This window comes from Cephus cinctus, unplaced genomic scaffold, assembly GCF_000341935.2.
Source record: "Cephus cinctus unplaced genomic scaffold, Ccin1 Ccin1_scaffold0066, whole genome shotgun sequence".
NCBI classification, from domain to species: domain Eukaryota; kingdom Metazoa; phylum Arthropoda; class Insecta; order Hymenoptera; family Cephidae; genus Cephus; species Cephus cinctus.
The window spans coordinates 41,525-54,285 of record NW_014332809.1 but is presented as its reverse complement, the minus strand read 5'-3'; the positions used below and the strand labels follow the sequence as shown (position 1 = coordinate 54,285).

The 12,761-nt window shown below is 37.6% G+C and overlaps 1 protein-coding gene across 2 annotated transcripts; it reads right to left on the bottom strand.

The window, feature by feature from the left end:
* Positions 1-7,304: 7,304 nt before the first annotated feature.
* On the bottom strand, positions 7,305-12,214 carry LOC107268744 (ATP-dependent zinc metalloprotease YME1 homolog). 2 transcript variants are annotated; one of them, XM_015741815.2, is made up of 14 exons: positions 12,035-12,214; positions 11,664-11,947; positions 11,108-11,236; positions 10,609-11,046; positions 10,288-10,525; positions 9,958-10,052; positions 9,634-9,877; positions 9,322-9,454; positions 9,008-9,245; positions 8,693-8,935; positions 8,462-8,608; positions 8,152-8,313; positions 7,887-8,069; positions 7,305-7,613 (listed from the first exon to the last, which is right to left on the bottom strand). In XM_015741815.2, the coding sequence occupies exons 2-14, from the start codon at positions 11,688-11,690 to the stop codon at positions 7,584-7,586; spliced, it is 2,307 nt and encodes a 768-aa protein (XP_015597301.1). In that variant the 5' UTR covers positions 11,691-11,947; positions 12,035-12,214; the 3' UTR covers positions 7,305-7,583. The 2 variants fall into 2 exon arrangements, with proteins under 2 accessions (XP_015597301.1, XP_015597309.1); XM_015741823.2 differs by lacking the exon at positions 7,305-7,613 and having other exon boundaries at positions 7,665-8,069; positions 10,276-10,525; positions 12,035-12,213.
* Positions 12,215-12,761: the final 547 nt, after the last annotated feature.

Below are 12,761 nucleotides of genomic sequence, written 5' to 3'. Positions count from 1 at the left end.
CGTCTGGGTGGGTGTCCTGTCTCCCATTTGGTGCCTGAGGACTTGCATCTCCTCCCGATAGTGCAGTTCGTGTGCTGCCAGCATGCTCCTCATTGTGCCTTCGATGAGTCGTTTGTGGCATGTAAGTTTCTCATCGATGGATGCTGTCAGACTCGAGAATCTGGCATTCGTTATTGTCATGTGATGACTTATTGATGCCTTAATTTGTTCCAATGCTTCCAGGATTGGATTGTCGTTGCTTGGTGTGTTTTGTATACCCTCGATCTCTCGTTGGATCGGGACTCCACTATTGGATATCCGTCTATTCCATAACCCGTGAGAGTCGATGGTGTATGATTCCATTGGTGAGGTTGTAGAGCAGTTCGTTTCTTCCACGATGCTCTGAGAAGTCTCCATGGTAGTTTGTTCTATCCTACTGGTTGGTCTCGTTGCAGTGTGTGTGTTAGTGCATGTCGTGTTGTCGGACGTGGTCCATGCTGCCGTACTGACGGATTCGAGCAAGGATGATGCCGTCGTGTTGATCGTTGAGATCGCTGATGTGAGAGTTGATGCGATGCTTGCCATCAGTGATGTCGTTGATGCTGATCCCTCGCTGGTTGAGGTTGATCCCTCGGTGGTTGACATCTTGGTGATGATGTTTCGCTTTTATTCTTCTGGATGTCTTTTTCTCTTGATCGCCTGCCCCACGTTGGGCGCCAATGAGACGTTTCATGATTTTCAAGTGTTAGGAATCACGAGACTTTTTATAGGGTTTGTGCACTGGGCAGGCGTCTTTAGAAACAATTTAGACACTTGAGTTTGTGAAATAATAAAATAATGATTATTGTCCTATAAATTACAGACTATGTAACCTTAATATTCTATTTTGGTATTTCTCTCACACACATACACACACTTTATAATTGTCTCTTGTTTGTCCGTAATACCCGAAAAAGGATAAAGGATAGGGGGGTATAAGGTCGGAACGTTACAGTATGTATAAAACTATAGAATCTCTAAGTTACCTAAATTTTAACTAAACTAAACTAGATTAAGCTTTAATTTTAGTTTCGGCGAAAAAGTTAGTAATTGCCGTGATTATTTTTTCTTCAGATGAGAAAACTAGATTTCCTACATCGAATGGCGGGAAGCACTGATTCTCAATCAGCCTTTCCCTCAACGCAGTTGACTGTGTTGCTACTAAGGGGCAGTTCCACATACAGTGGTTTAGATCCTGATCTTCTATGCCACATCCACAGAGGCTCGACTCAACAGCCCTGATGCGATTCAAATGCGCAGCTACATAGGTGTGTCCTGTTCTCATTTTATTGATCATTGTGATCTGGGATCTATTGAGATGGAGCTTTGCGAACCAAGGGGCACTGTAATGAAAAACTGATTTTGATAAAAAGCGCCTTCCCTTTGTTTGACCGTATATTCTGAAGTATTCCATTGCTTGAGCATTAGCCTTACAGAATAGTGTGGGGAGCAAGTCCCCCAGAATGACTCGACTAGAATCAGATAGAGCTAAATCCAAGGCAGCCCTTGCTTCCCTATCAGCAATTACATTTCCCTTGATCCCCTTGTGCCCTGGAACTAATCTTAAGAAGATTTGAACGTGCTTACTGAATGCTTCAAGAAGCTTGATTCTTATTAGAACCACCATCGGGTTGGTATTTGGGTTGGCTCCATTTTCTCATATTGCTTGCAGAGCTCTGAAGGAGTCGGTAAACACGTAGGAGGTTCTGGGCGATTCATCCTTAAGGATTCTTTTAATTGCTTCCAGGATGGCACATATCTCAGCACTCAGAATAGAGGTGAGATCAGAGAGTCTAAACTTGTGTGTTGTCAGTGAATCAATTTTTACTATTGCAGCGCCAGTGCGAGGAAATTCAGGATTTCTGGAACCATCAGTGTACCATACCATGGAGCTCCCCAAAATTTGCGTCAAGAGGTTTTGGTGGTTTTCGGCAGGAGTGACCAGATCAGGTTTTCCCATCTCTTCTAAAGTGAAAGTAAAACCAGGTCGAATGAAACATCGATTCGTATGGTGCAATGTAGCACGCTGGCATTTTAAATTTTAGCATTCCCCCGGACGCTGAAACAATTTCGTTCCATGTATTGACTGAAGAAGAAAAGAGGTGCCTATTTTTACTACCCCTTCCGGTAAGCGCCGCACATAATTTAGTAATTTTATCGCAAAGGATATCCGTAGTAACAACTGATTTTTTGAGCAGGTACTTGGATGCCAACCCTTCCCTTCTAATCCAGAAGGAACTCCCCAGCCAAAGCCAGCAGAGCACCCACCGGAGTGGAAACAAGAGAACCCAGACAGGACCTCAAGGCTGCGAACTGAGACCTGTCCAAGCTCAGTAGAAGCGAGCTGCTAGCGTCACGAGCCTATATGGTTCCCCAGTCCAGAATCCATCTATTATATGCCTTATATAGGGATAGCATGGTCAGCGGGTGCGATACCCACGTCGAGGAGGAGTTCGCCTTTAGAACTCTGGTGCCAACATCGCATCTTTCCTTTATGTACTTAATATGACCACTCCAGAGTAATTTAGGGTCAAAGATGACACCCAGAAATCTAACCATAGAAGAAGGTGATATATCCACTCCTAGATATCTCAGACCTGATTGAGGAATGCGACGAGTAGTATAAGTTGGGGAGTTCTGGATACAGATTCCTGCACCGATGTATAACGACACTCCAGAGCCTTCGAAGGTGGGTGTCCGTGATAAGTTACCGCCGTGAGCTCTACGATTTCTGGAAGTGACGTCATCAGGACCCCTCGATTCCAAGAATTTTCGCTCGATTTCGGGAATGTTGCATTATATTCCGGGAATTTTGCCCTCGATTCTAGGAATGACGCACGATCGAAAACCTTCTAGAACATTCTAGAACCTTCTAGAACATTCTGGAAGCTTCGACGGTTCGTGTCCGTGTTAAGTCGGGAAGGATCGCTCCCAGAGCCAGCGGTCCTCTAGCGTGACGTTTTGAGACAGCCCCTTGCCCCCCACCCCGGAAAGCCTTCCAGAAGCTTCCACGGACCGGTACACGTTCGTGCAGGTTTATGACGTCAGCCCTCAGCCCATTTGTCCTCCAGGAATTTTCCAGAACTTCTGTATTTTTTGATTTATATATATATTATATCTGAATTTATATATATATTATATCTGAATATTATATTTATGTATATATTATATCTGAATTTTCCAGAACAGTCTGTAACTTCATCGCGCAGGCTAGTGCGTAGCATCGGTGCATCAGAGAGACAGAGACAGAGACAGAGACAGAGACAGAGAGAGAGATTGATTGATTGATTGATTGATTGATTGATTGAATGATTGATTGATTGATTGATTGATTGATTTGCTTTTATTTACCTTTCACCTACTTAGCGGGATACTCCGCTTTTACATGAACTATTCTATTTCTGCTTATTATTTTATATTTCACTCCATTTCTATTCATTCCATGCATCACGTGTTCTTACAATGTTTCTTATACCTATTCTTCCCATTGCACATCATTTCGTTTCTCTTTGTACTTTACAGAATTTCCATCATATATTATTCAATTCCCATTGTCTAGAATTATCATTATCTAAAAATTCAAAATAAAAAAAAAACAAATAAGATACTAAAAATCTAAATAGCTAAAACACGCATTCACGTTATCCTCTCTCATAGCTTCTCTCAATATACATTTGAATTTTTCCAAACTTTCTGCCTTCTTAATATTCATTGGTAACTGATTAAACATTCGGAACCCTTGCTGAACTATTGATTTCTCGGCTGTAACTGTTCGTGTTTTCCGAATCACCAAGTTATCTTTCTGTCTTGTATTGTACCCATGTGTTTCACTCGCATTTACAACCCTTTCACTTAGATACTGTGGAGTAAGTCCGCATTTCATCTTAAATACTAGAATACACACATTCATTTTCACAATTTGATTAACACTGATTAAATCTAATATGTAAAGCATCTCTTTTATTGGAGTGTACATATTTGCCATAAGGATAGAGCGCATTGCTCGGTTTTGCGTACGTTGCAGGAGTGTCAAACTCTCATTACTACAGTTTAGCATTACTGAAGTACAGTATTCGTAGTGCGGCGCTATTACTGATTTATAAATAGTTACTCTAGTTTGTAAGCTCAAACATCTTTTTATTCTATTAAGAAAACCTATTTTTTCCCCTATTTTTTTTGCTATATACCACGCATGTTCACTGAACAATAAATGTTCATCAATTATTACACCCAGGTACTTCGTTTCTCTAACTTCAACTATCCTCTCCCTACCTATCATTATTTCGCACTTGTTTTTAACATTCAGTTTTCTTGGATCATGTACAAGCATAAAAACAGTTTTCTTTACATTAATTTTTAGCGAGTTAATTTTCATCCATTTATCCAATCGCAGTAGACCGGTATTTAAAACATTCTCTATATACAATACATTATCACTACATACATACAGCATCATATCATCTGCAAATAACTTATATGAACAACCACATTCTTTAAGCTCGTTTATTACGTCATTGATATAAACTATAAATAATAACGGACCCAACTTGGAGCCTTGAGGCACTCCGTAATTTACTGCTTCTTCTGTTGATAATTCATTATCATATAGCACTTGTTGCATTCTGCCCTGTAGATATGATCTAAACCATTGTAATGCTATTCCTCCTATTCCGTACTGTTCTAGTTTTTTAACCATTAAACTTTTGTCGATAGTTTCAAACGCTCTCTTAAAGTCGATGAGTAGTGTTCCTATCATTTTACTTTCATCAAATGTGAATCTCCACTCAATCAGCGTATCTTGTAACGCACTTTCACATGAAAAACCCTTCCTGAATCCAGACTGTTCGCTTCTTAAGACGTTATTATCATCCAAGTATGTAAGTAATTGATCCTTTATAAGTTCTTCCAGTATTATTTCATATATCGGAAGGGTATTAATGGGTCTATATTCATCAGCCTTTTTGGTTCCATTAACTTTAGGTATTGGTGTAACTATTGACGTCTTCCACTTCTCTGGGACCTCCCCTTCTTGAATTGACCGATTCATTATTTCAAGCAATATCTGATTATTACCTACCCAAACCTTTTTGATAATCTCTGCCGGTATACCCTTTTTTGACCCTTTCTTATTATCTAAATTCTTAATAATTTTACCCAATTTCTCAGTTGTTGTCTCCTTGAATTTATCAAGTTTAATATTTCGTTCGTTTGTTCCATATGTGTTAATCCTATCTTTATTACCTTCTCCCTCCGCATTAATTTCATTTACTATTTCTTCCACACTCTCTATAAAGAATCTATTAAACTTCCTTACTATTACATTAGGATCCAATTGTAATACTCCATTAAATTCTATTCCTCTTAATACAGTATAATAACTTTTCTTATCTCCAATCAATTGTTTTAAAGTTTTCCACATTTTTTTAGAGTTATGTCTTTGATTATCAATATTTGTCTCGTAGTAACGCTTCTTATTTTCCCGTATTGCATTTACTATTTCGTTCCTCTTCCACTATTCTTCCCACTACTGTTTACTTTATCCGCGTAACTGTTTCTGCTGTGTTCTTGCGTGCTTTTGTCATCTTTTTGTAATATTGCTACACTAGATTTGAGATTTCCCACTTCCTTCATCAAACTTTGCACCGTTTTTTTTATTTCATCTATTACTATATTTTTAATTTCTTGACTTATTTGTTTCATTTGTTTTTCTATTATTTCACTTATTACTTTCTCTCTCTCTCCATCTTTTGTCATTATTTGTTTCAATCCTGCCAATACATGATCAAGCTTCTCTTCCACCGTTAACTCTATCTCTATTCCTATTTCCTCCGTCGTATTTTGTCTTGCTCTTTTTGTACCTCGTTCCACTTTATCATTTCTGTCCGCAGACCTCTCTTGTGTGCAATTAACCATTCTAGAGTTTGCTGAAGAGCATCCTACAGACTTCTTGTTACTTTTTTCCTCAATCATACCCGTACACTTTACTAAGACATTATTACTGTTATAAACTGTATGGAGATTCGCACAGCTAAAGTGGAAACCTTTTAAGCATCTTTGACACTCATGTATAACTTTGCCGATAGTCCCTTTACATTTACCACATATGACTGGATTCATAACTCTTTCTTCCTACCCGTAATTATAATATCAAGGGTGTTTTCATTTATCGTCGTGATCTTAGTGCAGTTATCTCGCTATTCTGATGTCATACGGTACGCTCCGCTGCTACGTAGGTTTAAAGAATTTCGTCCAATCACCATCAAATATCGTTCAAGAAATCGCCTCCGTAGCCACTGCTTCACTGTGACCGGATTACAATTGGTTGGGCATCACTGCACAGCTATGGGAGCCGCAAGTTGCGCTGCACTGCTCTCTTCGCAAGATGGTCGCCACTCACCGTCCCGCGTTATCTTCCTTGCTTGCGCCTGCTCGCCAATTGTATCTGCTCACTATTCGTCTCCGATGCTATCACCAATCACCTTTATAGTTATGACTTATGCACTGGGCAGTCTTTCCTACTTTCACCACTTTATAGACACTTCGGTATTGCTTTCCGAGTTTAATTAAGTGTGATGAGTGTCCTCATTCGCAGAAAAATGGGATTTAGTGAACGATCGTAATGGCGGCGCCCATGATGTTTTGACAGGTCAGAAATGCACGATTTCTTTACGTACATTTTTCTCATAATTGAGACATTTTTCGAACCTAAATTGAGAAGAGCTGCCAGCCGTATCGCATAACGAAGCGGGCTCATCAAAGATTTTGCTAAATCATTCAAAAATGAAGGAGAATAACGGAAAATAAGTTTCCTCGCTTGTGACGTCACGCAATATATATAGCTAAACCAGCCAGCCTTAAGTTTTTTTACGTTTATTAGCTCAATGTTTTGATTATGATATTCATGGTCACTAAACTTTTCTGCGTCGATTGAGCCCTGATTCCATCGATTTAGAAAAAAAAATGGTTTGGCTGCTTGAGCCTTATTTGGTTTTTTAATTATTGTAATTAAACAATTGACCACCAAACGTTTTAATTAGACTACCGATCATTACCAAACGACCACCAAATAATTGATTTTTATAATTTTTTAAATTATAGTTATATAGCTAACCTTATCCAGCTGACAGTAATTGAGGTAATGAAGCGTTTTAATTAGACTATCAAACATTTTCTAAATTATAGTTTTATGGCTAACTTTATCCAGTTAGCATGATCGCCTTCTTTATTCTGATATAATTTTCTATATTGATAAAATAAGTTTAAGCCTAGGGGCCAATTCCATAAACAGAATGTATTGTTTAAACTAGATTTAATTGCCCATTAGCCATTCAGACATTTGTATTTTGAAAGTAAACCAAGTTCACATATTGAGCTGAATTGCAGAAATTCAACCTTAGAGGAAATACGTAGAATATCTAAATTTGATAGAAAAACGTAAAGAAAAATTTTCATTGATATGACATTTCGTTGTCATATCCACAAAATACCTCGAACTTCCATATTTGCGTCGGTGCAATTGATACAGGTTTGTAGCCTTGGTGGAATGTCTATTATTTGACAGATAATTATGGCATTTTATTTTGTTTATGATTGATCTGCAAAGATAGAGCAGGTTGTAAGAAATAATATAAGGAAATTTGGTGATCTTTTGTTATGACTCTCTGAATATTATTTCATCAAAAAGCTAGAACGAGGAATCATCATGACTTCTAACGGCACATCCTATATACTACGATAGTTCGAACGTAGTCAAACGTAGGACTTCGTTAGTCTACTTTCGATTTTTTAAATTCTTCCTGTACTCTTTATCCTTTCTTTCTCCTCGCACCTCTTTACAATGTATGTTTTATTATGTTCTATTACATTACAATTTTCGGAACGTCCAATATCGGCCGCTTGCTGTTGATTGTTTCAGTTTTCGTCTTTTTGCCATTAGCAATGGCCTTTACGTCCTCCACATCCAATGTTTCGTACTTAAGCAATGCATCAGCAAGTTGCTTGTGTTCTTTTGCGTGGGTCTTTAGGATCATTTTAGCACGCTCATACGATTCCTAAATAAATGTAAAAAGCAAGGATACTCATTAGTATAGAAATATTCAATATAGAATCTAAAATGATATCTATAACATTTACCTGGAGCAGACGTTTCACCTCACTGTCTATTAGTTCATTAGTCATTGGGCTATACTCAGATGAACCATTGTAATCTCTATTTTTGTTATAATGGGCCCTGAAACCGACTTTTTCAGACATACCAAAGGACTTGACCATCCCCTCAGCTATCTTAGTGGCATCCTGAAAAAAATGTTTATGAAAACAGTGAAAGAAAAAATATACGCCACTTTAGTGAGTTTGCTTTGCATGTGCTTTGCTACTTAGTTGCAAATATAAAAGGATTTCACAAGCTCTCATAGTCTTGCTGAGTAATTTTCTAAGAGCAAACCTCTAAATCTTTTGAGGCGCCTGTAGTCACTCTTTCTGGGCCAAAAATCAATTCTTCAGCAGCTCGTCCGCCCATCATTGTGTCCATGTTAGCTAGGAGCTGGGCTTTAGTTACGTGGTAAATATCCTTCTCCGGAAGATAAGATGTCTATAGAATTAAAACAAAATGTTTAGCATTAATATATTCAATAACAATAAGAGTATGTTAAATGTAACATGTTTCCCTACATACATGCCCTAAGGAAGGTCCGCGTGGTACGATTGTTACTTTATGTAAAGGAACTGCATCCTTAGTATAATAAGCAACTAAAGCATGTCCACCTTCGTGATATGCAGTGATACGATTAACTTCATCATCTGGCATTCGCAATTTTCCTTCAGGCCCCAGGATCACTTTATCTCTTGCTCGCTCTAAATGCTGTATTGTCACATAATCTGCACCGTCGATAGCTGCTCTCAAAGCAGCTTGATTAACCTGAGCCAATTGATTTTTGCGTAATATAAATTGTACATATTTCTAGATTGTGAAGGAAAATTTCAAGTGTACCATGTTTTCTATGTCAGCTCCTGTAAATCCTGTGGTGCATCTCGCCAGGTACTCCGCGTCCACGTCTCGTGTTAAAATTCTACTCAAGTACAAATCTAATATTTCCTTTCGTCCCAGATAATCTGGCGCGTTGACGAAAATCTCAACGTCAAATCTACCGGGCCGCATTAATGCTTTATCCAAATCCTCTCTTCTGTTGGTAGCACCCAAAACAATGACACCTTCATTCTGATGAAATCTATAATTTTTCAAAATTACGACATATTTGATTTTTAGATATTAAATTCAAATTATTGCTGTCTTAACTATCTTACCCGTCCATTTCCGAGAGCAATTGATTAATCGTTTGATTCGCGTAAGGATGTAATACAGAATTTGTTCGTTTCGCACCGACAGAATCAATCTCGTCGATGAAAATTACGCAGGGAGCTCTTTCTTTGGCTGCCTCTATAAAATTAAAACTTGTAGTTTAATTAACACGTTAAACGCGGAGCCGATTTTGTTTGACTTTCCGTTAAGGCGGCGTTAAATACAGTAAATGCATTGAAACTGTCGGTCCCCAGGGACGCCGCCTTTAACGTGTTAAAAAATTACATGACAATGATTATAAATGTCAAATTACTTACTGAATAAATCACGCACTCTTCGGGCACCTTGTCCGACAAGAATCTCATCGAATTCAGGTCCAGCTGCGTGGAAGAATGGAACCCCTGCTTCTCCTGCTACAGCACGTGCCAATAAAGTCTTTCCAGTCCCTGGTGGACCTACCAATAAAACACCTTTTGGCAGCTTACCACCCAGAGCAGAAAACTTATCTGGATTCTTAAGAAATTCAACGACATCTTTCAATTCTTGTTTTGCTTCATCAACCTGTTATTGAAAATTACTATCTTGGGTAAAATGTATTATAAATAAAAATAAAAATTGCTTAAATATAAAAAAATACTAACTCCTTTTACATCATTAAATGTAACATGAATCTCCTCAGGATCTACCTCAACTTGATTCCCAATCTGGATTCTGAACATGCTTCCACTAGCACTTGCTAAATAAAACACAGTTGAATACACTTCATCATTAATTATGAACGCTTTCAGTGATAGCTATAACAGTCCATAATAGTAAAGAAAAAGGATTTGTTTCCACTCTAACAATTTATTCCTTGGAAATTCTACAAACGAACGTAGTATATACCTAACCACTGAACGTAGTATATACCCATCACTGAGTATTTCAATAAGGTGAATAATTAAAGAAGCAGTACTAACATTTATACACACCCATGAAAGAGATGAAGACCGTTAAGAAAATGCCGATCATCACTACATGCTGTACAACTTTAAGCCATTTAAGTGTACGATCTGGAGTCTTCTTCCCATGACCTGCCATATATCCTTCTGCAAACGCTACTTTGACACGCTGCTGCTCATCTGTACTCATTTCATGATCACTGAGTAAAGTTCGTAGCTTCTCCACAGCATGTTCACTAGACGCACCTGTTATCATTCCTCTATCTTCCTAGTTAATTAGAAAAATATGCTAATTAGTCTTACTTCCTTTACCCCTTTTCTCATTTACATTAGTTTAAAAAAAAAATTAACCTGATGTCCTGATGATGTCATTCCCATCCATTTTCGAAATCTGCCACCCAGGGTAGGATTCCTTTCACGATCTACCTTTGCACTTCTATCTGTCTTGAAGCTTCTTATTTGCATATCATAAGCAAACTGCGACGGTGAGTGCATATTTTTAAATAATCTGAAGGGCTGCCAAGATGATAAACACATCATGGGCAGAAGAGTTGGTTCTGGAAATTGAACATGAGGAAAGCCATATTTGTTATCAATAAAGCTTGCACCAGATATGTAAGAAACTCTCCATTTAGAATTCTTGTCTATAATTCTTGAAACAGTTGGCTTGAGACCCTTAGATAATTGTTTTAATATATCATATGCATCGTTTCTCTTTATTCTTAAAGGAGTAGCTAGATGTTGCGTATTTAACCTTTCCATGTATAGTTCTGTACAATTTTTTGCAGCCTGGAATGAAAACATCTTGTGTCATTAAGAAAATTATAGCATAAAATTGGCTGCAACTTACCTCTGTTAAGCTATTTTGGCACAAAACTTCAGGATGCCTATTAATTTTATCATGATGCTTTACCGTTGTTGCAAATCTGGATGGCCTTGGTGTTACAGTTGATGTTAACTGTGTAAGATGGTATAACACCTAAAATTATCAATACAACATATATGTTTTATGTCTCAAAAAAATATAATTACTATTCACAAATAATATAACTAATGCTTTGATCAAAGGGTAATTATGAATGGAGTATTTTATATAATAAATAATAGTAAACAATAACTATAGCTAAACAGCTATTACCTGAAATAAATTAGATTTGATATAAGTTTTCTATTGATGCTGAAATGATGAAATAGACAATGATAAAAAGAAATATGTTATTTGTGACCCACCGACATTAACAGAAAAAATGAAAAGATTATTTACTGTCAAATTCAAAAAAAAAAAACATTCATCTAGACATTCTGATTAAAACATAAACTTTAACTTATTAAGAAACAAGAAAGCTTAGGTCCAAAGCTATTATCACACCTAGGTAACTGATATAAGACGGTTATTAGAAATATACCTGATTATACGACTGTAGTGAAATCATCTGGCCAGAAAAGAAAAGAAACTGTAAGTGTGAGAAGGACGGAGGATGAATAAGTCCTGATTTAGAAGCTGCGTAGTCGTTTGAATATTTTTGTTTTCTTGATCTCGTAATTATCGAAGAAAGTTAAACGAAGGGAAGCACAAATTCACACTTGCATAAACGATTTCATGACATAGGATTTTTGTCGTTAACCCCGTGGACGGCCATTATCCTTTTCCACTTCTTAGTAGACTAAAAGCCAGTCTTTCGAAAAAGCTCTGTGTAAATAATTTTTACAGACTTTATTATCGACTCTGCCGAAAAAGAAATATTTGATTCTATTGCTGTGAAGCCTTTCATGTTACCTTGAGTTTTTTTTCGTTATGAAATGCTTGCCGATAATTTTGTTAATGAGATTTTTCAAAGTAAGACATCAAACTAAATAAATGTCGATCGTCAAGATTGAAATAAATATAACTAAAAATTATTCATTTGTTAAAAAATAAGAGATGCTTCCCAGGTTAAGCGTACAGCCGTATGACTAAAATATTAAAATCATTATTGGCTGAATTCTTCATGAGGAATAATTTCAACCAATAAGAGCAGAGATGAGTAGGGAGATTGCCAATGAGCCTGTTTTTGGTGGTCTCAATTATCCTCTGGTTTCGGTGCGCCTCCTTAGCGGAGGGCTCGCGAAGCAGTTCCACGTTTTTGATTGGTCGTGTATATATAATAATACTACGCGTGATAATTTGGAGCTGTGTTTTGGCGCGTCTCTCAAACTAGTTCCACGCTTTTGATTGGTCGAATGAATTCGTGTGTTCCTGGAGATCCACGATTTTAAACCGGGTGAACACTCAAATAGGGGGCAGAGATGAGTAGGGAGATTGCCAATGAGCCTGTTTTTGGTGGTCTCAATTATCCTCTGGTTTCGGTGCGCCTCCTTAGCGGAGGGCTCGCGAAGCAGTTCCACGTTTTTGATTGGTCGTGTATATATAATAATACTACGCGTGATAATTTGGAGCTGTGTTTTGGCGCGTCTCTCAAACTAGTTCCACGCTTTTGATTGGTCGAATGAATTCGTGTGTTCCT